The following is a 25,829-nucleotide window of genomic DNA, read 5'->3' on the forward strand; positions in this document are numbered from 1 at the left end:
CAAGTGCCGGTGGCAGCGCCAGGTATTGATGAGAGAGTGTCGCATGAGTTTCTCGCATCACACTCGCAAGCGTGACCCCGGCCTAAAACACGTGATGCTGACTTTGGGCCTGCGTCACGGCCCTCTTTATATTTTACTACGAAACTCTGTTCTCGTAGACTTTAGTCTTGAAAAGATTTATTGTTTATAAATGCCATTAGTGACTTTTTGTACATATAGCTTTACTATATTATATTTTATAGCTTGGGATTAGTGGACCTAAAAGCGAGATGTACACAGAGCTAAAGGCATTTATCTTAAGACTTAATTTCGTAAAGGTGGTATGTTATTTTGTTTTACATTATATGTACAGATGTAGCTTTTGTATTAAAATAAAGGTTGGACAGTGCTTGTAGAAACAAACAACTTTCCAATCTACTTTTCATAAAAGATTTTACGTTGTGCTCCTGATATGCAAAATGTATTTATTTTTTTTATTGTTTATTGCTCATTGCCAAACAACAACAGTGGCCACACATGTGCAGTGCATACAAGCTCTTTCCTGCTAAGCTTGTAAGCTGGCTTCACATTTGCGTATGAAGGAGCTGCGACCATCTGCGGACCTCCTCCGTGACGCTCCGCCCACGGCCGCACCTCCTCCGGTTAGCTCCGCCTACATCCTCATACTTCTGCTACTGTTGTTGCACCTTCTGCATTTTCCTCCTTACCCGCTGAGCTGACCCATATCCTCATGCTGCAAGAATTCTGACAACTGCACCCACTGTCTGGAATTTCTTGCTACACAGGAACCATAAAACATTAACCCCATTTTCCAAGCTCTGGAGACAACAGAGCAATATTCATATGGTCGTGCATCCTACTTAATGTATATGTACACAGCAGAAGAACTGATAACATTTATAAATGAATTACACCACACTTTAATAATAAAAATAATATATATTAATATTATTATTAATATTATTTTCATTTTAAAATCACCAAACTTGTAAAGTTTTTTTTAATGAATGTGATGAAAAAAATCTAAAATTAAAATAATTTTTTTGTGCTGTTTTCTGAGTTTTTTAAACATTTTTATTTGTCCTGCTGTAACGATATGTGTTGGCTAGGTTTTTTTTGTTTAGCAAACTGACATTTTTATTCAGACAATTTTATGATGCAAACAACATTTTAATCACTTTTGATTCATATTTTGGGGAAAGTGCAGAGGCAAAAAATAAATGGGCCAAATAATTTTATATTTTGATAGATGTGACAATATCAAATGGGTGATTTTTTTTTATTTCAGGCAGGAGGATATGCACAAAAAATAGCACATCTCTAATTTCATGCGATAAAATTTGTCTGTTATAGATTGATAGCAGCATTTAATAGGTTACCACCATAGATCGATGATCAGCTCCAATCACTGCTCCAAGTGGAACATGCCAGGACCAATTTATCCTATGTAAGGAAAGAATTAAAGACCCACATCAAGTACCATGTGGATCTCCTTTGGCCTTCAGAATCACAGTAATTAAATGGAAAATATGTAAAATAACACTATTAACCAGCTGCTGGGAGGAAATGAACTTTATTCTCCATGGCAGCATTCGGCTTAAAGTCATAGGGGCGGTGCCATCGCAGGTTCAGTTGTAAGGGGCTACAGAGGAAAGCTTACTGTATACCCTGCACCTGCTTCTAAGTTCTTGAATGGCTGCTATATATATATATATATATATATATATATATATATATATATAGTTATGTTGTATAATGCCTTGTATTATAATGCTGCTATGATGTATAATATATAGATGTTCCTGTACTGTACAGATATAGGGAAAGCATAGTTTTTTGATTAGGCCACTAGAGGGGGCACAATAGGTTAAGATAGGGACTAGTTAAGTTAGGAGGGGCCAACTCTGTAAGTTAGAGAGAGCTTCCTGAATTTAGTCAGTAGGGCCTGGGAGCCCGGACAGGGCAGTTGTGCCACTCAACGTTTAAGTGAAGGAGCCCAGCTCGTCCAGGGCCTAGGAGCAACGGTCACTTGGGAGGAGAAGGAATACAGGGCAGCTTCAACATGGTTGCAGTAAACTACTTAGGAAGACGCCTAAATGTCCGGTGGCAAAACGGGCATGGAACTCCCGAAGATAGTTAGGCTGGCCAGACGGAACGCTGCGGTACCGGAGGCGACGGTACGACCCTACAATATTTCTGGAGAAGTAAGGGACAGCACAGGGAAAGGAAAGGTTATGATGTGTGAAGGATTCTGTGTTGCATCTGTGACTAATCTGGATGAGCTGAGACAAGAACTGAGTAAAGTTGTTTGTTTAAAACTGGATCTGGACCCTGCCTGTCTTTGCATGGCATTTGGGAAAGCAAACCCGCAGCAGACCGGAGAGCTCTCTGATGTGCAAGTAAGTGAGCCATCAAATGCATAACCAAAGAGACAATGTATTTATGTGAAGGCGGGCCAGGGTGTGCCAGTATTGCCACCATCAGCCACAACTACCCCCTCGTCCCCGTTACAGTCACTGCTCAGTGTATAAAGAGTGGTGGCTATAACCGCACCCCTGGCATTGACTGACATCTGGCGCTAATGCCGATCCTGCTGTCAGTCAGTGCTGGGGGCACAGTTACAGCCGCCGCTCTCTATGCACTGAGCAGTGAGTGAACCCGTGCTGGAGCCACCACAATGACTGAAAGAGCGAGGAATAAAGTTCATTTCCTCCAAGTAGCGAGGCTCTCAAATTAATCAGGGCATAGATTGTACTAGTTGTTGAAACAATTTTGCAGGAATTCTGGCCTATGCAGACAGGAAAGCTTTTTTGTTGCTGCTGTTGCCTCAAAATAAACAGCCCAGTCTACCTTGTTTCAGATACTGCGAAGACCAGGGAAGCAAGGACAATTTGCTTTCATTTTCAGGAACCAATCCTTGACAATTCAACCACCCTTGTGGCATAGTGTACTCCAGGAGTGTTGTGCCATATAGGCTGAACAAAGCTTTCATAAGTCCTACTGTCCAAACGCCCATCTCCAGGTATCAGAGCAACATGGGGGTCCCCACACCCCAACAACACCAGTCTAAACTGTTGACACCTGACAAGAAGGTTTCATCAATTCATGCACTTGCGCTACTGGCTAACCTTCTCATCAACATAGTGCAACCAAAATATGGACTCCTCTAACCAGGTTATATTTTTGCACTGCTCAATTATCAATATTTTTCAGTTTCTGTCCACTGAAATCTTCTTGCCTTTCTGTTCCTCTTACACAACAATGGCAGTCAAACTGGTTGAAAGCTTTTATAGCCTATTGGAGCTAAGAAACGACTAGCTGTAACAGGCTGCAATTTGCTTGGCATTCATTTTTGACATCCTCCCCTGACCTCTTTCATCAATGAGTTGTTAGTGTCCACCAGATCAGCTTTCATTGGATGTTTTTCTCTTTCACACCATTGTCAAAGTACCATAACTCTTGACACCATTGCATAAGAAAACCCCACGGAGTTTGTTGAAAAACTGGCCCCAGCTAGATAGCATCTATGACCAAGTCTTGTTTGAAGTCAATCAGATCGCTTAATTTTTCCATTCTAATTTGAATTCATTCTAAAACTGATCCATGGAAAACTGTCTCACTTGCTTTTACACAGAGCTTCCAGGTCACAAGGGCAATCATGCAAGAACAGGTGTCTCTGAGAAAGTAGCCGTTAAATGTACATCATGCAATAGTTACAAAAAACAGGGTGGTGCAGACAAAATACACGTAGTTACAGGAGAGGAGCCCTGTCTGTGTGAGTTCATAGTTGATGAGGAACAGGGAATAGATGCAACTTGCAAGGAAATGGAATAAGACATACAAAACATGCCGGGTCATGTAATGGCATGGGAAAACCGATTTAGGGACTCTTATGTCTCATTCAAAAGTCCATGTATGTGTTGCATAAAAGAAAAAAAGCAGGCCAACTTGCTTTCATCAGTGTGTTGCATCTAATTTCATTCCAGATTTGGTCTGTGCTTAAGATTTGGCTTCTTTTCTTGTATACAAAAAAAATAGATTTCCATGCTTCTCTTACCCATCAGGCCACATCTATACATCAATTTCGCAGACTTTCAAGGATAACAGCAGGGGGAGTAGCGCAGATCTCACTGCTGTCACCGGTTTGTCAGGGAGAACACTGGAGAGATCACACAGTCTCACCGCTACCACCAGTTTGTCAAGGCAGCACAACTCTGCAGCTTCCAATTGTCACGACAATTACGCAATTGACTAATGAGTGATGGATGAGGCCACGGCTACTTCCACTACTAGGCCAGTTATTGGAGAACTCACAGTGAGAGTATGGTATAAACACCTCCGATTCTAACACATGGGATACATATACCCCGATACGGTCACTGCCAATTCCACAATAACTAGAGAAACTACTAGGTGCCACCACCAATCATTTATACAGGCGATTGAACACTTGTTACAGGTAGCATATGGCAGGAGGATCGGAGCTATTACATTTTATATATTTAATCCGGAAAGGTAGTCAGTGTTTATAAAAAAATATACAAAGATGATACAAAATGCGGACAAAACAATACGGTATATACAATCACATGAAATAAAAGAGATAAAAGAAAAAGTAATAAACCTGTGTCACAGAAATGGCTCAGAGCTTAGCGGAGGGAGGAAATCCCCAAGAAAACGGACAGAACCCACAGCAAGCTGTACCTTCCAGGACTGACAAAATACAAAAGAAAGAAATTCTTTTTTTCTTAGGTCAAGGTTATGCCCACATACCTCCCCTTGGTGAGCTCATATGAGTGCTGGTCGTGGGATGTGCTAGGTCTTTTAGAAGTTTATGACATCCCCAAATTTTAGGATATCTTTGACCCTGGAGGTCCCAGGTTGTAGATATTGCCATCATGTTTCCTATCATGATTTTACCTTTCTATAGAGATGAAATATGACATGTATAACATAATTCATCGGACCAATATTAAGTTGGAGAAGTTAGAATGGCCTTACGGTGATGTGAGTGAATGCATTATGTTAGTCCTTTCACTATGACACTGAAAATATATTTCCCGTAAATATTGGATCTATGCAAACCCCTATACTCATCACTGACCACTGACTCCAAAAAGTCTGCGATCAGTGCTTTGAACAGAGCAATCTCTTGCCTTGGAAGTGTACTTCTCTGCCTCTGAATACACAAATCTGAGTCTTGGCGGCTGGTTCTCAGAGCAGATATCTGCTGCAATTGCATGTTCAAGACATGAGGTCCCTCCTTCAATGGATATTGAAGTGTTATCTCTTTCTCATTGCCCAGTTATAATTAATCCTATATGTTCAATGTGAGGTTTTAGTTCAATGGAGCTTGAAGTGTCAGTTCTCTCACTTTCCCAGTTATAATTAATGCCATATGTTCAATGTGAGGGTAATGTCCACTCTCCGAAGATGTTTTCATGAATTTAAATTTTTCTCTATGACACAATCCATAATTAGATTGTGATACACAGACTGACAGTGGATCTCCAGACCACAACTTGTCAGACTCACAGACACGTTAGGCGGTCAGGTTCAAGGCAGGGGACCCTCAGTGAGTCTGTACATCACAGTCTGGGTACCGACTTCAAAATATGAATATATGAATCCAGGTAAAAACAGTAAAAACGGACAGCACTCGAATAATACAGACGGCATCCGACTGCCATCCATTTTCTTCATGGGCCTGTTCATTTAACTAGCTAAGTTTGATTCACAAAATGGTTGGAAAAATGTTTTCTTTTGCAGACAGTCAATCTGCAAAAACTGGACATGTGAAAATGCCATTAGACTATAATGGGCATGAGTTATATCCTTAAAAAACATGGATAGAACATGTATGTTGAAAATTGACACCTCAATGTGGCCTTAGGTTGAATTCATACATGGCAGTCAGACTTGCAGAAATCCACGTGCTTGCAGCTTAAACAACTCTATTCAGCTGCATGGAACTGATTTTCATTTGCAGAAATTTCAGCCCCAAATCTGCAACTTGTGCATTGTTACTCACCTTTCTCAGCTCCAGCGCCAGGCTCTGCATCTTACCCAACCGCCAACTCCCTCAGTTCCCATTCCCTTTGGATATCATGTCATGTCCCTCTAATATTACACGCTTAAGCCTTATAGGTTGGCTCAAGCTGCAGTAAGCCACCTAAGTTATCAGGTAATATCACACTCTCACCGCTACCCCATTCCTGGACTCTGCTAATTGTGTTTCACATGTTAAACTCTCAGCTCTTATTTATCGCTGGGCTCTACTGCATACACCTTAAAGTGAGTCTCCTGACTCATCTTTCATACTTGGCTCTGCTGTTCCAAGGTGCCTGCCTCCATACTCGTATCTGCAATACTAAAGTGCAAACCAGCACATATGCTGTGTCACAACCAAGGTCCTATCTAGCATAATTAGCCCTGCCATTCGATGACCAAGGTGCCATTCAGCATATAAAGCTTTGCTGTTCCATGATCAAGTTCCCATCTAGCATAATCAGCTCTGCCATTCGATGACCAAAGTGCCATCCCGCATACCCAGCTTTGCTGTTCCATGACCAGGGTGCTATCTAGCGTAATTAGCTCTGCTGTTTCAGGCACTCAGGTACCTTCCATTATATCCTGCTGCTCTATTCTATGCTGCAGCAATGCCACCAGTCTTTGCTGCTCATCCAGACCTCCGGCTTAGAGAATCCACAAGGCCAGGTGAGCCATAACTTGACATGTGCCTCTAACAGCCACAGGTGGAATCACGAGCCACCCATGGCTGTTATCCTATTAAATGCCACTGGCAATCTCCTCCATCGTGCTGAAAACAAGCAGAGAAATATTGTGAGGATGACATGGAAATAGCAGCTATTACCTTTCCTTACATGGTCTATCTGATTGCGACAAGCAACAGCCATCCCACCAGGAGGGGCAGTGGTTGGGGCATTCTGAAGATAGGTGTGGGTTCCACATACTTTAGCTTCTGGATTAAAGGGTTTCCAAGAACTTGGAAATTAAGTTTGCCAGCAGATTCAGAACACTGTTCCTGAAAGGGAACTTGTCATGTTCCAAAACGCTACCTGCAGATATGGGGTTATTATGTAGGGAGATGGGAATAAGTCCCATGAAATCAATATTTCCTATAGTCTACATGGTATGCTGCTTAAACTTTGTGGCATAATTCTAGAGACGAGTGTACACAGTACCTCACTTATCCAATGTCCTATGCCCTCAGGTCTTTCACACCCACAATTCTCAGCATTTTTAAACACTTTTAAAAAAAAAATTTCAGCTTAAAGTTTTTTCCATAAAGTTTTTACAAGGATTTTTTTTTGCATAGGACACCTATCCACCCTCTTCTCCTGGGTGCAACCATTGCTGTCATCTGGCAGCTGTTTGTCCCAGCATTCAAATGATCGGGTTATATAGTCTACAACTGTGACATCATCGCCTATACGGATTTCACTAACGGTGCCAATGATGTCATCACGACCCCTATAATGCCATAACATACATTGATCCTTACTAGAGCTACCTCTCCTTTTCCCTGATCCCTTAATTAGGGATTATTCTTGGATAGCTTGCAGGTATTTTCATCAGAGCAAGAAAAACGAGCTGTCTTATGGCTTAGACACATGGTTTACACTACACATTGCTGAACACACGTATCAGCAATGTGAAGCTAGTCATGCACTGGGTGTGGCTGTCTATACCACTCATGGGAGAAATTCCTTCTCTCAGGTCATTATTACTATAATTCCATTATCATAGCAACTTTGCAAACAAACTTTGATTTCACAGAAGAAAGCCATTTGTGAAAAGGACACATTTCCCAGGTGATACTGTTAATGTAGCTTCCAAACTTCCAGCATGCTCACTGGCTAAAATAAACTTTGATAATCCCTTAAAGGGGTTGTCCACTACAAGTGTAAGCAGGTGGCTTGATGCAACACTCAGACAGGGACAAGGCGGAAGCAGCCAATTAAACGGTTTATTTCTCCAGGGTGGTGGGAAATTGTTAACTGTAGTAACAGTGAATAATGCAAAGCAGAGTAATTACAGTGTGAAATATACAATATAGATTTGCAATGAAGCCTCAGGTTCCCTCTATTACGACAGTATCTTGTTGTACAGTATATTCTTATAGCTTTAACAGGTGTAATGATCCCGGTCCTACGAGAGTGACCGTACTGCATCTTTCTCTAACACAGGCCCTAGCGGGGGTCTCCTGCTCTTCCCACTAGGCCGCAAGTCCTCCTGAAAAGGTCTAATAAGTCTAATAAGGCTTTTTGGACCTTTTTTGCTTGACCGACGGTGGATGTCTCCTGTATCTGGTGGAATGAGGGCTGGGCCTCTTTTCTTGACTGGTGTGACCATGGGGAGTGCATTATACTATATGGAGTACTATGGAGAGTGCAGTATACTATATGAAGGACTATGAGGAGTACATTATACCATATGGAGTACTATGGAGAGTGTATTATACTATATGGAGAACTATATGGGAAATTGTACTGTATGGAGGATTATGGGGAGAGCATTATATTATGTGGAGGACTATGGGGTGCATTATGCTACATGGAGGCCTATTGGGAGTGAATTATACTATATGGAGCTTTATGAGGTTCATTAAACTATATGGAAACCTATGGGGTGTGCATTATACTATATGGGGTACTATGGGGTGCATTATGCTATTTGAAGACCTATGGGGAGTGCATTATACTATTTGGAGGACTATGGGGAGTGTATTATACTATTTGGAGGACTATGGGGAGTGCATTATACTATGTGAAGGACTATGGGGTGCATTATGCTATACGGAGACCTATGGGAAGTGCATTTTACCACATTGAGGATGATGGGTGCTGTGAGGCAGTGACCGATGTCACATATAGGGGTCGCCGTGTGTTCCCCCCAGGATACGCAAGGAGGCGTATTGAGGCCATGGGAGTGCATTGCAGTCACAGGCGTAGTTGTGATAGCTATGCAAAATAAAAAATAAGTGTTAGTCTTGGGCAAACTATTTGTCCAAGGCAGATTTAAGAAAACCTGCTGGGCTTTTGCTTTTTAAATGGACTACAGGATGATAGTGGGGCAGTCCGTTTCCTTCCTTGCCGGGTTATCCATGTGGGTGAAGGCCACAGATTCAAGTTAAAATTCCTGCAGTAAAACGTTTGGGTTTTGTCAGGGTCAGAGTCAGTGTCAGTCTGGTGTTTGGAAGAGTGCAGAGATGAAGGATCTGCAGAGCTCGACCTGTGTGAGGAAACACAGGCAAGTGGAGCCAAACAGCCAAGGGAGCTGAAAGGCCTGGCACCCACAGCATACTAGGTGGTGCAGTCACTCATGGCAACCGGTCTAGGAGGTGGACTGGCGTGTTTATTGGCTGCAATTTGGAGGATATGTTTCCTGGCTGCGATCCGGAGGATATCGTGTGCTGTGTATTTTTGTGAGTTGAGCATTAAAGAGACTTTTGTTTTGAACTTTGCTGGGTCACTGCCTCATCACTGCACAGCGTGGATACCGCTGCACTACAGTGCGTTATACTATATGGAGGACTATGGGGTTCATTATACTGTATGGAGTACTATGGGGTGCAGTACACGATATGGAGGACTATGTGGAGGGTATTATAGTATTTGGAGGGCTTTGTGGGGGTCATTATAATATTTGGAGGCATTATATTTGGAGGGCTAGTGGGGGGGCATTATACAGTGTGGTGACATGTGGGGTCATTAATCTGTATGTAGGGCCAATATACTGCATGGAGGGCTGTGTGGAGGTCACAGTTGGGGGTTCATACTGTGATGGAGTCACCATACTGCCAGAGGAGTTGAGGTGGGGTACAGTCGGCTCATCATATTGTGCTTGTGGAGGGTACTGTGAAGGAATTCAATGTGGGGTTATCATACTGTGTTTGGGTGGGGGCACTTTTGTTGCTATCATATTTCATGGGTGCAATGAAAGAGGAATCTAGGGTTTCAGGAGGAGGAAAATTACTTTGTAAGGACTGCAAAGCTTTGAGATATGCTCTTCTGTGACCCAGCCGAATATTATTTTTGCTGCGGAGGTAAATAAAACTTCTGCTATGGGGTCCCATGATTTCTATGAATGCCCATGTCTAAATCACAGTATAATGACCCCCATAGAAGCCCTCACATTGCATAATGGCACCTACACTAGTCCCGACACTTTATGATGGCCCCCACAAAAGCCCTCAAACTGTACAGGGTGGGCCATTTATATGGATACACCTAAATACAGTGGGGAAAAAAAGTATTTAGTCAGTCAGCAATAGTGCAAGTTCCACCACTTAAAAAGATGAGAGGCGTCTGTAATTTACATCATAGGTAGACCTCAACTATGGGAGACAAACTGAGAAAAAAAAATCCAGAAAATCACATTGTCTGTTTTTTTTTCATTTTATTTGCATATTATGGTGGAAAATAAGTATTTGGTCAGAAACAAGCAATCAAGATTTCTGGCTCTCACAGACCTGTAACTTCTTCTTTAAGAGTCTCCTCTTTCCTCCACTCATTACCTGTAGTAATGGCACCTGTTTAAACTTGTTATCAGTATAAAAAGACACCTGTGCACACCCTCAAACAGTCTGACTCCAAACTCCACTATGGTGAAGACCAAAGAGCTGTCAAAGGACACCAGAAACAAAATTGTAGCCCTGCACCAGGCTGGGAAGACTGAATCTGCAATAGCCAACCAGCTTGGAGTGAAGAAATCAACTGTGGGAGCAATAATTAGAAAATGGAAGACATACAAGACCACTGATAATCTCCCTCGATCTGGTGCTCCACACAAAATCCCACCCCGTGGGGTCAGAATGATCACAAGAACGGTGAGCAAAAATCCCAGAACCACGCGGGGGGACCTAGTGAATGAACTGCAGAGAGCTGGGACCAATGTAACAAGGCCTACCATAAGTAACACACTACGCCACCATGGACTCAGATCCTGCAGCGCCAGACGTGTCCCACTGCTTAAGCCTCTACATGTCCGGGCCCGTCTGAAGTTTGCTAGAGAGCATTTAGATGATCCAGAGGAGTTTTGGGAGAATGTCCTATGGTCTGATGAAACCAAACTGGAACTGTTTGGTAGAAACACAACTTGTCGTGTTTGGAGGAAAAAGAATACTGAGTTGCATCCATCAAACACCATACCTACTGTAAAGCATGGTGGTGGAAACATCATGCTTTGGGGCTGTTTCTCTGCAAAGGGGCCAGGACGACTGATCCGGGTACATGAAAGAATGAATGGGGCCATGTATCGTGAGATTTTGAGTGCAAACCTCCTTCCATCAGCAAGGGCATTGAAGATGAAACGTGGCTGGGTCTTTCAACATGACAATGATCCAAAGCACACCGCCAGGGCAACGAAGGAGTGGCTTCGTAAGAAGCATTTCAAGGTCCTGGAGTGGCCTAGCCAGTCTCCAGATCTCAACCCTATAGAAAACCTTTGGAGGGAGTTGAAAGTCCGTGTTGCCAAGCGAAAAGCCAAAAACATCACTGCTCTAGAGGAGATCTGCATGGAGGAATGGGCCAACATACCAACAACAGTGTGTGGCAACCTTGTGAAGACTTACAGAAAACGTTTGACCTCTGTCATTGCCAACAAAGGATATATCACAAAGTATTGAGATGAAATTTTGTTTCTGACCAAATACTTATTTTCCACCATAATATGCAAATAAAATGAAAAAAAAACAGACAATGTGATTTTCTGGATTTTTTTTTCTCAGTTTGTCTCCCATAGTTGAGGTCTACCTATGATGTAAATTACAGACGCCTCTCATCTTTATAAGTGGTGGAACTTGCACTATTGCTGACTGACTAAATACTTTTTTTCCCCACTGTAAAATGGGAAAGGTTGGTGATATCAACTTCCTGTTTATGGGAGGGGAAAACTTTTCAAGATGGGTGGTGACCATGGCGGCCCATTTTATAAATGGCCCACGCCGGTGTATCCATATAAATGGCCCACCCTGTATAATGGTCCCCACAGTTGTCCCCATACTCTATGATTGCTTCCATGATAGGCCCCAAACTGTATAATGACACTCAAATTGGCTCTCACACTGTATAACAACCCCACAATTTATGAGAAGCCCCCAGAGATGTCCCTACAATGTATGAGTGGCTCATCTACAATACGAGAGCTCCTCACACTGTATGAGGGCCCCCTCTGTAGGCCCCAAAGTGTATAATGGCCCCCACTTTAGCCCCCAAATTATATATAACGGGCCTACATCAGCCCCCACCCCCAAAATATGTAATTGCCCTACACATTAGCCCCCAAACTATATAATTGCCTCGCAATAGCACCCACATTGACTCCCACATACTGTATACTGTTCAGAGTTACCCACTCTGTGTGAGGGTCCCCCATTGTTTAAGATGCCCTCACAGCCACACAACAAGTTTTAGTAAAAATAAAAAACATCATATACTTACCTATATCCAGGATCCTGATGAGTCCATATGTGAGGCTCCGGCAAACCAAAGCGCTGATGTCATAGCGACGTCATATACACAGAACATCACAGTCCCCGCGTGGTGAGATGATGTCACCGTGTCAGGGCTCCCAAGTCCTACGCTTGTGCCGGGCCTCTGCCACTGTATCAACAATGGAGAGTAGAAGTACAAGGGGGTTGTGTCTTCCTGGACCACCGCACAACTGAACAATATTACCAAGCACATGTAATGTAGTTAAGAGTAGCATAGCTATTGGTGGGCCGCTCTGACCGCGGAGTCCGGGACGACCGTACCTTCTGCCCCTCTATTGGCTACACTACTGGGTCACTGCCAAGATCTGCAGTTCAGCTTTTATTCAATTGACATTACATTGAAGATGATCTACATCTATATTCTCCAACAACATACAATTGTCCTTTTGCATTAAAGGGATTGTCCGTGTGAGCTGGACATCTATTTTACAAGGAAAGCTTATGGGGCCCCGTTCTGACGATTTATACATTTACATGGCAAAAGTCACTTCCAGGCCACGCAGAGTGCAGCGTGACACAGACAGTCTGCAGGATGGTGATGCCACTGAGAAGAGCACCAGAGCAGAGCTGGATCCTGGAGACAGTGTAGGTATGTATATTAATACACTCACACTACACAGATATGTATAAGGGGTTAAATATCCCCTTATATATCCGTCATAGGTGCGAGCTCCGGAGCTGAGACCGCACCTTTTCCGGCACATGACATCTGATTTGGTCAGCTGACATGTGCCCCTAACAGTAGCGGATGGAATCGCGATCCACTCGCGGCTGTTAACTAGTTAAATGCCGTTGTCAATCTCTGACAGAGGTATTTACCTCGTGCAAACTGGATGTGCATCTTAGCTCCGCCCATCAGCGCCCCTGTCACATGATTGCGGAGTGCCGACGGGTTAGCATGACGCCGCCCGGTAATCGCCGCTCATAGCAGATGAGCATTTTTGTTACACGTAGCACGAATGCAGACCTACTATGTGTAACACAAGCGATCAGCCGATTGCAGCTTCTAGTCTCCCATGGAGTCTATTGAAGTCAGTAAAAAGTTAAAAAAAAAGGTTTTCAAAATATTAAAAAAAAATAAAATTATAAAAGTTCAAATCACCCCCCTATTGCCTCATTCAAAACAAAACAATAATAAAAAAATATATATACATATTTGGTATCGCTGCATTCAGAATTGCCTGAGCTATCAATAAAAATAATTCATCTGATTGGTAAACGGCGTAATGAGAAACAAAATCAAAACGACAGAATTACGTTTTTTTTGGTTGCTGCAACATTGCATTAAAATGTGTTAACGGACGAACAAAACACTGTATCTATCCCAAAATGGTATCAATAAAAACGTCAGCTCAGCACACAAAAAAAAATAAGCCCTCACCCAGCCCTAGATCCTGAAAAATGGAGACGCTATGGGTATTGGAAAATTACTATTTTTTTTTTTTTTAAACAAACTTTGAATTTTTTTTCACCACTTAAATATAAAGAGAACCTAGACATGTCTGGTGTCTACAAACTCATCATGACCTGGAGAATCATAATGGCAGGTCAGATTTAGCATTTAATGAACATGGTAGAAAAAAAAAAAAATCAAAACTTTTGTGGATTTGCATTTTCTTTGCAATTTCACCGCACTTAGAATTTTTCCCCCATTTTCCAGTACCCGATATGGTAAAAGCAATGGTGTCGTTCAAAAGTAAATCTTTCCACAAAAAACAAGCCCTCACATGGCCATATTGATGGAAAAATAAAAAAAAGTATGGCTCTGGGAAGAAGGGGAGCGAAAAATGGAAACGCAAAATCGGAACTAGCAGAAAAAATATTAATGCAAGTGCTTCTTTGAGTTCCAAAGATGAGTATTTGCTGCGTTTTTGCAGATTTTTGCAGCATTTCTGCGCCTGTTATGTAAATTCGGTATGTTGCATTCTATTTAATGCTTTTTCTCGCGATTTTGACTCTGTAGCTTTTGTCTCTTTTTACTATGTGATATGTTTTTGATGCTTCCTGATATTTGGCTCGGACTATACATTACTGGCACAGTCATGTGCGGATTTCAGGCTTCTTTTTTGTGTTTTTTTACCTGTAGATTTTCCGCATATAATTCAAGTCTATGGTAAAAATCTGCACATAGAACTCAGCGCACCCAAGAAGAATTTTTGGTGATTTTTTTTTTACGCTGCGTATTTTCTCTTCAATAAAAACCGCTGCGTTTTATAGTTCCAGCAAAATGGATGCTTTATATAACTGTAAAAATTAGTAAAAAATAAAAGGTCTCATAAAATGGTGACGCAAATTAATTTTTTTTAAATACGTTTTTATTTATTTTTTTTCCACGAACAAAATCTACCAGTTTGGTGTTTCCGGATTGTACTGATGTGGGGAATCATGTTGTCATTTTTACCGCATAATGAACTCCGTGAAAACAAAACCCGGACAGCTGTGGTAGAATTGAGGGGTTTTTTAATTCAGAATTTCGCTGCATTTGAATTTTTTTCCCCGGTTTTTTTTTTAGGGCATTAAATGGTTAAATGAATTATGTGATTCCAAACTACAACTAAACAAACGTGATAGAAAAATAAAAAACAAGTTATTATGGGTCTTGGAACAAAGGGGGTAAAAATGAGAAACAAAAAATCGTCCAGCCCCCAAGGGGTTAAGGGCGGACATTACGGGTAGGGTTTTTCTGTTGCCTTTCAGGCCGCACAGCACATTACTACAGCCCTGCTCTACCGCACACTTCGGAGCCGCTACTGCGCCTGCGCGTCACCCTGAGCGCCACAGCCTGCCCTCCCCTCCATCCACACGAGGTCTCCAAGTTGCCTAGCAACAGAAGCGTCCGGGCTACAACTTCTCCGGAGTGTGGTGCAGACGGGTCTTCTAGCAGCATCGGAGTAACGCCGGGAGCTGGGAGATGCCAGGCTCATCCACCATGATCAGCACTCAGGTGGGAGCTGCTGCTGGGCTAGTGAACCGTGTATGAACGGACAGCGGATCAGCTCTCCCCTCATGCAGCGAAGAAGAGGAAGTTTTCTGTGCAGGAGGGTAAATGCACCGGTACAGGAGATGAGAGCCCCGGTACAGGAGATGAGAGCCCCGATGCAGGAGGGGGAGAGTTCCGATGCAGGAAGGAGAGAATCAGTGTGCAGGAGCAAAGAGCCTTCCTGCACCGGAGCTCTCCCCCTCCTTCATGAGGGTTTTCTCTCTCCTGCATAGGGGCTCTCTCCTTCTGGCAGCGGGACTCTCCCCCTCCTGCATCGGAGCTCTCCCCCTCCTGCATGAGGGTTTTCTCTTTCCTGCATAGGGGCTCTCTCCTTCTGGCCACGGGGCTCTCCCCCTCCTGTAGCGGGGCTCTCTCCTTACTGCTCTGGGGCGCTCCTTCCTGCATCAGGGCTCTCTCCTTCCTGCATCAGGGCTCTCTCCTTCCTGCATCAGGGCTCTCTCCTTCCTGCATCGGAGCTCTCCTCCTCCTGCATCAGAGCTCTCCCCCTCCTGCATTGGAGCTCTCCCCCTCCTACATGAGGGTTTTCCCTTTCCTGCATAGGGGCTCTCTCCTTCTGGCAATGGGGCTCTCCCCCTCCTACACTGGGGCTCTCTGTGACTTTTCTGGAGCGGACAGCGTCCAGGAGTGGACCCTCTGAATCACAGATCTGGAGCCCCTGGGCCGAGCCCGCCAGGTGATAACCGACCTCTATACAGGGATCGTTAGGGGCAGGACCACAGGGGTCAGAACCACGACAGCCGCAACCAAGAGGGACGGCTCAAGGACAGATAAGGATACAGGTGGACTGGAATGCAGGACAGAGGGTACTGGAGGAGGAGGGATACCAAAAGGGCAGCAGGAGGAAGGCATGGAAGGTGAGGAAAGGCACACGTAGAGAACCCAGAAGCAGGAATAACAACGGGCGGACAGAGGACGGGAACCAGCAAGACAGGGACCAGGCAATGGACTATAACACCAGACGAAAGACAGGAGGTAGCAGTGACTGGACTAGGAGAGGACAGACCGGAGGGATGGCAAGGAAAGGAGACAGGAACAAGGCAGACAGGGATCAGGAAAAGTCACGGCTAGAGAACTATAGAAGCACTATAGCGGCCAGAATAGTGCAGGAGCACCACACAATTACCAGGCGTCTTCCCCTTAGGCCTCTTTCACACTTCAGTTTTTTGCATCAGTCAAAATCCGCCAAAAGGACGGATGCTGGATCCGTTGTAGAACTGATGACAACGGATGCCACCCATCCGTTTTTTTGATGGATCCGCAAAATGAAGAGAGAGAGAGAGAGAGAATTTTTTGTCCGGCACCCAGAAAGAATTTCGGGTTAAATGAGTGTCTGTAGGATCCGCCAGAAAAAAAAACGTTGCAAGCCTCGTTTTGAAATCTTTGAGGATGGTGACGGACAGCAACTTTTGGCGGATCCTCAAAAAAAACGGATGCAACGGACGGCAATCCGTCACAATCCGCCATTAATGAAAGTCAATGGAGAAAAAAAACGGATCCTCAAAAGAATATTGAGGATCCGTTTTTTTCAAAACCTGGCGGATTGTGACTGATTGTAAAAAACTGAAGTGTGAAAGAGGCCTTAAGGAAGACGCCTGAAATTCCTTATACCCGGAAGTAGATCACCACGGCCCTGCCCTCAGCGACGCCCCCCGCCGTGTGAAGAGAGCGGTCGGCCGCGCGCCCACTGCCTAAGGGTGGCGCACGGGACCGCAGCAGCACGGGAGGAAGGACGTGAGAGCGCCCGGGAGGAGAAGCGCAGGTGAGACGGAGCTGCGGCGGGTGCCGCCGCTGATGGAATATCGGCAGGCACGGCCGCCGATGTTACACTCTCTCCCTCCTGCATCGGAACTCTCCCCCTCCTGCACCAGAATTCTCCCCCCTGCACCAGAATTCTCCCCCCTGCATCAGGGCTCTCTCCTTCCTGCATCGGAGCTCTCCCCCTCCTGCATCCGAGCTCTCCCCTCCTGCACTGGAGCTCTCTCCTTCCTGCATCGGAGCTCTCCCCTCCTGCACCGGGACTCTCCCCCTCCTGCATCGGAGCTCTCCCCCTCCTGCATGAGGGTTTTCTTTCTCCTGCATAGGGGCTCTCTCCTTCTGGCCGTGGGGCTCTCCTCCTCCTGCAGCAGGGCTCTCTCCTTCCTGCTCTGGGGCTCTCTCCTTCCTGCATCGGAGCTCTCTCCTCCTGCACCGGAACTCTCCCCCTCCTGCACCAGAGCTCTCCCACTCCTGCATGAGGGTTTTCTCTTTTCTGCATAGGAGCTCACTCCTTCTGGCAGCGGGGCTCTCCCCCTCGTACACTGGGGCTCTCCCCCTCCTGCACCAGAATTCTCCCCCCCTGCACCAGAATTCTCCCCCCCTGCATCAGGGCTCTCTCCTTCCTGCATCGGAGCTCTCTCCCTCCTGCATCGGAGCTCTCCCCTCCTGCACTGGGGCTCTCTCCTTCCTGCATTGGAGCTCTCCCCTCCTGCACTGGGACTCTCCCCCTCCTGCATCGGAGCTCTCCCCCTCCTGCATGAGGGTTTTCTCTCTCCTGCATAGGGGCTCTCTCCTTCTGGCCGCGGGGCTCTCCCCCTCCTGCACTGGAGCTCTCCCCCTCCTGCAGCGGGGCTCTCTCCTTCCTGCTCTGGGGCTCTCTCCTTCCTGTATCGGAGCTCTCCCCTCCTGCATCGGAACTCTCCCCCTCCTGCACCAGAGCTCTCCCCCTCCTATATCGGAGCTCTCCCTTTCCTGTATGAGGGTTTTCTCTTTCCTGCATAGGGGCTCTCTCCTTCTGGAAATGGGGCTCATAGAATCATAGAATCATAGAATCGTAGAGTTGGAAGGGACCTCCTGGGCCATCTGGTCCAACCCCCTGCTCAAAGCAGGATTCGCTAAATCATCCCAGTCAGATGTCTGTCCAGCCTCTGTTTGAAGACTTCCATTGAAGGAGAACTCACCACTTCTCGTGGCAGCCTGTTCCACTCATTGATCACTCTAACTGTCAAAAAGTTTTTTCTAATATCTAATCTGTGTCTCCTCCCATTCAGTTTCATCCCATTGCTTCTAGTCTTTCCTTGTGCAAATGAGAATAAAGTTGATCCTTCTACAATGTGATAGCCCTTTAGATATTTGTAGACAGCTATTAAGTCTCCTCTCAGTCTTCTCTTTTGCAAACTAAACATTCCCAAATCCTGCAACCTTTCCTCATAAGACAGGGTTTGCAGACCGGTCACCATTCTGGTCGCTCTTTTCTGAACTTGCTCCAGTTTGTTGATGTCTTTTTTAAAATGTGGTGCCCAAAACTGGACACAATATTCCAGATGAGGTCTGACCAAAGAGGAGTAGAGGGAAATAATGACTAATGATGCTCTCCCCCTCCTACACTGGGGCTCTCTCCCTCCTGCATCGGAACTCTCCCCCTCCTGCACCAGAATTCTCCCCCCCTGCATCAGGGCTCTCTCCTTTCTGCATCGGAGCTCTACCCCTCCTGCATCGGAGCTCTACCCCTCCTGCATCGGAGCTCTACCCCTCCTGCATCGGAGCTCTCCCCTCCTGCACAGGGGTTCCCTTCTTCCTGCATCGGGGCTCTCCCCTCCTACACTGGGGCTCTCCCCCTCCTGCAGTGGGGCTCTCTCCTTCCTGCTCTGGGGCTCTCTCCTTCCTGCATCGGAGCTCTCCCCTCCTGCACCGGAAATCTCCCCCTCCTGCACCAGAGCTCTCCCCCTCCTACACTGGGGCTCTCTCCCTCCTGCATCGGAACTTTCCCCCTCCTGCACCAGAATTCTTCCCCCCTGCATCAGGGCTCTCTCATTCCTGCATCGGAGCTCTACCCCTCCTGCATCGGAGCTCTCCCCTCCTGCACTGGGGCTCTCTCCTTCCTGCATCAGAGCTCTCCCCTCCTGCACCGGGACTCTCCCCCTCCTGCACCGGAGCTCTCCCCCTCCTGCATGAGGGTTTTCTCTTTCCAGCGAAGGGGCTCTCTCCTTCTGGCCACGGGGCTCTCCCCCTCCTACACTGGGGCTCTCCCCCTCCTGCAGCGGGGCTCTCTCCTTCCTCCTCTGGGGCTCTCTGCTTCCTGCATCGGAGCTCTCCCCTCCTGCACCGGAACTCTCCCCCTCCTGCACCGGAGCTCTCCCCGTCCTGCATGAGGGTTTTCTCTTTCCTGCATCGGAGCTCTCCCCTCCTGTAGCGGAACTCTCCCCCTCCTGCACCAGAATTCTCCCCCCATGCATCAGGGCTCTCTCCTTCCTGCATCGGAGCTCTACCCCTCCTGCACCGGAGCTCTTCCCCTCCTGCATGAGGGTTTTCTCCTTCCTGCATCGGAGCTCTCCCCCTCCTGCACCGGAACTCTCCCCCTCCTGCATCGGAGCTCTCCCCTCCTGCATCGGAACTCTCCCCCTCCTGCATCGGAGCTCTCCCCCTCCTGCACGGGCGCTCTCTACTTCTTGCATCGGGGCTCTCCCCCTCCTGCACTGGCGCTCTCTTTTTCCTGCACCGGGGCTCTCCCCCTCCTACATCGGGTCTCTCTCATTTCTGCATTGGCTCTCTGCTTCCTGCATCGGGGCTGTCTCCTTCCTGCATCGGAGGTCACGAAAGTGACTGACCCGGTATGAAACGACCCAACAGTAGGTCGGTCACCAACAGCACAACAAACAAGGGAACTCCTGGGACACAATTACAACGGTGGGCCTGCTTTAGGGAAAGGGGAAGTGGACACCTCCTGCACTTTCCTAAGGATGTGCCCTGATCTCCTTGACGTCCCTATACAGGTTTTTTCGACCTGTCGCCGAGCAGGATACCTTAGCCCTCGTTAGCCCTGCTCCTATCCCTAAGTAGGGAATTGGCAAGTGAGGACACTGGTCCCACCGCTGCACTAATACAATAAAAGGGAAAGTATGACAGACTAGGTAAAGGAAAACAACACTTAGCTCTCTGCTGCAAAGCACTGCACAGCAGGAATGAAACACCAGATACACCGGACTCAGCTGACGAACAACTGCTCTCAGCAAGCTCCTTCTCCCAGCTTGGTTGCTGCAGAATGAACTCTAACACCGACGGTCAGCTGATGCATCAGGTGACCTTTTGAACCAAGGTGGGAGTGGTCACCATCTGCATCAGCAAACTCAGCAGCAATGTAATTACACCAGCAGCCACAGGGGGAAAAAACTGACATTAACCCCCGATGGCCTGAAAGGAAAAAAGTTTTAATGTGAGAATCCAGATCTGCCACAGATCCAAAAATGGATCGTGACATCAGGACTCTCGCCTTCCTGCATCGGGGCTCTCTCCTCCCTGCATCGGGTCTCTCATCCCTGAACCGGGTCTCTCTCCTTCCTGCTCCTGGACTGTCTCCTTCCTGCAACGGGGCTTTTTTCCTCGACGTTGTCTTTATCTTTTAAAGGGAAAAAACAAGCAAAAACACAACCAAACCGTTTGGTCACAAATACACACGTATGTATCAAGTAATAAAAAATCTTCATTGAATACATGATTGGAATAGGTGGCACTGCAGAAGACAGGTACACGCACCTCACATAAAAAATACAAACAATGTCACATAAAAAGAGAGTAAAATCAAGTAAAAATTGGTAATAAACAAGTATACCAAGCTGTGCAGTTCTGTATACTGTATATAAAAAGATAGCCTGTATAGAGGTAGTGCAGTGTAGGTAGATCTGGCTGCGGAGTATGGAAAGTATATCCCGGCTGTTGTGTCACCACTGCAGGCTAATATGTATATACTGGAATAAATGTAACACCATGTGCACGGATTCTACAGACAATGATACATACAGTATATCCACATCTATACTTAAGTGTGTATTTATGACAAAACTGTTAGTTTTTTTCCTGATTGTTTTTTGTGTTCAATCCGAATGGTCATTGTTATATCATGTCCGGCAGATATATGTCTCTATAGTGATAAGTCGAATATTTGACTCATCTACACAGAGTCCATAACATACAGTGGGGAAAAAAAGTATTTAGTCAGTCAGCAATAGTGGAAGTTCCACCACTGAAAAAGATGAGAGGCGTCTGTAATTTACATCATAGGTAGACCCCAACTATGGGAGACAAACTGAGAAAAAAAAATCCAGAAAATCACATTGTCTGTTTTTTTTTCATTTTATTTGCATATTATGGTGGAAAATAAGTATTTGGTCAGAAACAAAATTTCATCTCAATACTTTGTGATATATCCTTTGTTGGCAATGACAGAGGTCAAACGTTTTCTGTAAGTCTTCACAAGGTTGCCACACACTGTTGTTGGTATGTTGGCCCATTCCTCCATGCAGATCTCCTCTAGAGCAGTGATGTTTTTGGCTTTTCGCTTGGCAACACGGACTTTCAACTGCCTCCAAAGGTTTTCTATAGGGTTGAGATCTGGAGACTGGCTAGGCCACTCCAGGACCTTGAAATGCTTCTTACGAAGCCACTCCTTCGTTGCCCTGGCGGTGTGTTTTGGATCATTGTCATGTTGAAAGACCCAGCCACGTTTCATCTTCAATGCCCTTGCTGATGGAAGGAGGTTTGCACTCAAAATCTCACGATACATGGCCCCATTCATTCTTTCATGTACCCGGATCAGTCGTCCTGGCCCCTTTGCAGAGAAACAGCCCCAAAGCATGATGTTTCCACCACCATGCTTTACAGTAGGTATGGTGTTTGATGGATGCAACTCAGTATTCTTTTTCCTCCAAACACGACAAGTTGTGTTTCTACCAAACAGTTCCAGTTTGGTTTCATCAGACCATAGGACATTCTCCCAAAACTCCTCTGGATCATCCAAATGCTCTCTAGCAAACTTCAGACGGGCCCGGACATGTACAGGCTTAAGCAGTGGGACACGTCTGCACTGCAGGATCTGAGTCCATGGTGGCGTAGTGTGTTACTTATGGTAGGCCTTGTTACATTGGTCCCAGCTCTCTGCAGTTCATTCACTAGGTCCCCCCGCGTGGTTCTGGGATTTTTGCTCACCGTTCTTGTGATCATTCAGACCCCACGGGGTGGGATTTTGCGTGGAGCACCAGATCGAGGGAGATTATCAGTGGTCTTGTATGTCTTCCATTTTCTAATTATTGCTCCCACAGTTGATTTCTTCACTCCAAGCTGGTTGGCTATTGCAGATTCAGTCTTCCCAGCCTGGTGCAGGGCTACAATTTTGTTTCTGGTGTCCTTTGACAGCTCTTTGGTCTTCACCATAGTGGAGTTTGGAGTCAGACTGTTTGAGGGTGTGCACAGGTGTCTTTTTATACTGATAACAAGTTTAAACAGGTGCCATTACTACAGGTAATGAGTGGAGGAAAGAGGAGACTCTTAAAGAAGAAGTTACAGGTCTGTGAGAGCCAGAAATCTTGATTGCTTGTTTCTGACCAAATACTTATTTTCCACCATAATATGCAAATAAAATGAAAAAAAAACAGACAATGTGATTTTCTGGATTTTTTTTTCTCAGTTTGTCTCCCATAGTTGAGGTCTACCTATGATGTAAATTACAGACGCCTCTCATCTTTTTAAGTGGTGGAACTTGCACTATTGCTGACTGACTAAATACTTTTTTTCCCCACTGTATATCATTTGCCCTCTCCCAGGTTTGCTGTGTGACTATCTTTTAAAGGGAATCTGTCAGCAGGTTTTTGCTATCTCATCTGAGAGCAGCATAATGTAGGGGCAGAGACCCTGATTCCAGCGATTTATCAGTTAGTTTATTGGGTGCAGCGGTTAGGAAACAAAGGTTTTTAGGTGTACCACGTGGTAGAGCTCAGACAGCTGCCCCCACACACACACACCATAGATATCTGTGTACATTGTACAGTGACTTATCAGAGAAGGTGGTGTGGTCGTACCAGGGCTCACAAGACCTGTAGTCCAGGCAGTGATAATATCCTGGTGTTATGGAAACAAGAGCATGCATCCTAATAAGTGACACATCGCTGAAATCAGTGTCTTAATCCCTACCTCATGCTGCCCTCGGATTACGTAGCAAAAACCTGCTGACGGATTCCCTTTAAGGGCCCATGCAAATTTCCTTTTTCTTTTGTGTCCTGGATCGTTTCGCAGCTGGATGGAGACCCACTGAAGCCGCAGTTCATGGAACAGCTGAAATATCTGAAAGGGAAAAGTAAATCATTGCTGGAGAAAGAGAAATGTGACCAGTTGGCTGCCTGTCTACTGATATCCTCCAAGTTCAGCGGCCACAACAAGCCACCAAGGGAGAGCAACAGATCGCCACCAAGACCCAAGACGGCGATGGCTTTCCTTGGTAAGATGAATTAGAAGGCAATGTGACGGCACTGATCGTGGGTAAGAAGGATGGATTAGGAGGTGTTCGGGTGACGGGCGTTGTTCTGTGTAGTGTGAATACAGTGGAAAGAGCTGAGTCAGCTGGCCGGCCTTTCCTGAGACCTGCATGGACTTGTCATCCTCCTGGTACAGAGTCAGTAGTGCTGTAAGCCACAGGGACCTGTGTTACTTATCAGTGCGGATGTGCTTGAAGTTAAAGGGAGTGTTCAGTTTAAAACAATACTAGATAGAAAGGAAAGCTCTAAAATGTTCTTAATCGCTTGCTAAAAATCTAATTTTGCATTGTTTGCATAATTTGCAATATTTGCATATTGAGACGCATCCATTCACTTCCATGGGGCACAATACAAAATAAAATGTGGTACCGTGTTAGCCAGAAAAATAGATGTAAATACTTATGTCCCCCAAAAAATTGAGAAAAGTATTCAAGGTGTGATACCTTTATTGGCTAACCAGAGAAATTATATTTGCAAGCAAGCTTTCGGGGCTCAAAAGGCCCCTTCATCAGGCTAGATTACAAGTGAATTACTGAGAAAAGATGGCAACATTTAAATAGGAATTACAACAGGACATGAGATGATGCTAGCTATAGACAGGCCAAGGAAATCAAACTAAGGTTTTTGTTACACATGCAGATGAGGACCAAATGTTCTATTAGAGATCTGAAGACCTTCTTGTGGAGGTGTGATCTGTGTCCATGTAATGAGTCATGAACCCAGGTGTCAAATTCAGTCCTACTGTTAGCATTTGTAACATATTTATAAATTTGAACTCCCAAATCTTCCTTTCTCTGTCACTATTAAAATGACCTTTCAATATTAGGACTTTTAGATCTGCCAAGCTGTGTCCAGGTCTAGAGAAGTGTTTTCCTACAGGTGTGTCCAGCTCATTTTTTATCGTATGTCTATGCAGATTCATCCTTGTTTGTAGTTTTTGCTTAGTTCCCCCGATGTATGTCCCTGCATTACACATATGTTCCAATCGCTAACAATAGGACTGAATTTGACACCTGGATTCATGACTCATTACATGAACACAGTTCACACCTCCACAAGAAGGTCTTCAGATCTCTAATAGAACATTTGGTCCTCATCTGCATGTGTAACAAAAACCTTAGTTTGATTTCCTTGGCCTGTCTATAGCTAGCATCATCTCATGCCCTGTTGTAATTCCTATTTAAATGTTGCCATCTTTTCTCAGTAATTCACTTGTAATCTAGCCTGATCAAGGGGCCTTTTGAGCCCTGAAAGCTTGCAAATATAATTTCTCTGGTTAGCCAATAAAGTTATCACACCTTGAATACTTTTCTCAATTTTTGGGGGGACATAAGTATTTACATCTGCTTCCATGGGGCAAATGGAATCTTTTATGTCTTTGTGTCCATCAAAAAAAAAGTCAGATAGTGGCGGAAAGGAGAACAACTGGAGTCTGTAAAGTGTTTGGACTGTGCCTCATTCCTGTGAATAGGTTCATCGGGGGGCAAATCGAAACCCCATTTTTAGAGTTAATTAGTTGAAACCCCCCATAACGGAGTCCTCAGCGTGATTTCTAGCACGGTTCGCCAGTGGTGAGGCTCTGTTCACACTACTGATGGAGGATCATAGAGTAAAGCATAGCTATAGATCTTTCTTTAACCCATTTCTTTAAATGTGCACTGGTTCTAATCCATGACCTGTATGTTCCCCACAGTATCCAGGAGGTCCGCTACGTGATCGCTTGTATAATGTGGGATCATGAGTTATGCATTACTCACGCCTTCACTATGGTAGTCAATATTTAATAGAGATTTCTGGCAACATGTAGGAACTTGTCACAGATATGAAAGAGTTTACAGGCGGCTCGTCTCACTGCTCTGACGTTTTCTGCCAAACTTGTGGAGCTCTGATTACCCCCTTGGGGATTAGCAATCTAGACATGGGAGGTTTATTAAAATCGTCATCTGTTCTCTATTAGTTCTGACTTTGAGGGATTCAAGGGGCCAGGTCTGAATACTTTTTTTTTTTTTTTAAAGTACCCAAAAACGTTTTT

The 25,829-nt window shown here is 45.2% G+C and overlaps 1 protein-coding gene across 1 annotated transcript in view; it reads left to right on the forward strand.

The window, feature by feature from the left end:
- The first annotated feature begins 15,337 nt into the window (after positions 1 to 15,337).
- Positions 15,338 to 25,829, forward strand: part of TEX26 (testis expressed 26) — a 76,541-nt gene continuing 66,049 nt past the window's right edge. The window contains exons 1-2 of the mRNA XM_073583335.1: positions 15,338 to 15,461; positions 23,559 to 23,760. Of these exons, the coding sequence (XP_073439436.1) occupies positions 15,429 to 15,461; positions 23,559 to 23,760 (235 nt within the window). The 5' untranslated portion in view covers positions 15,338 to 15,428. The remainder of the gene's footprint in view (positions 15,462 to 23,558; positions 23,761 to 25,829) is intronic.

The sequence above is a fragment of the Dendrobates tinctorius genome, unplaced genomic scaffold (genome assembly GCF_039654945.1).
Source record: "Dendrobates tinctorius isolate UK_male_01 unplaced genomic scaffold, ASM3965494v1 ptg000075l, whole genome shotgun sequence".
NCBI lineage: Eukaryota > Metazoa > Chordata > Amphibia > Anura > Dendrobatidae > Dendrobates > Dendrobates tinctorius.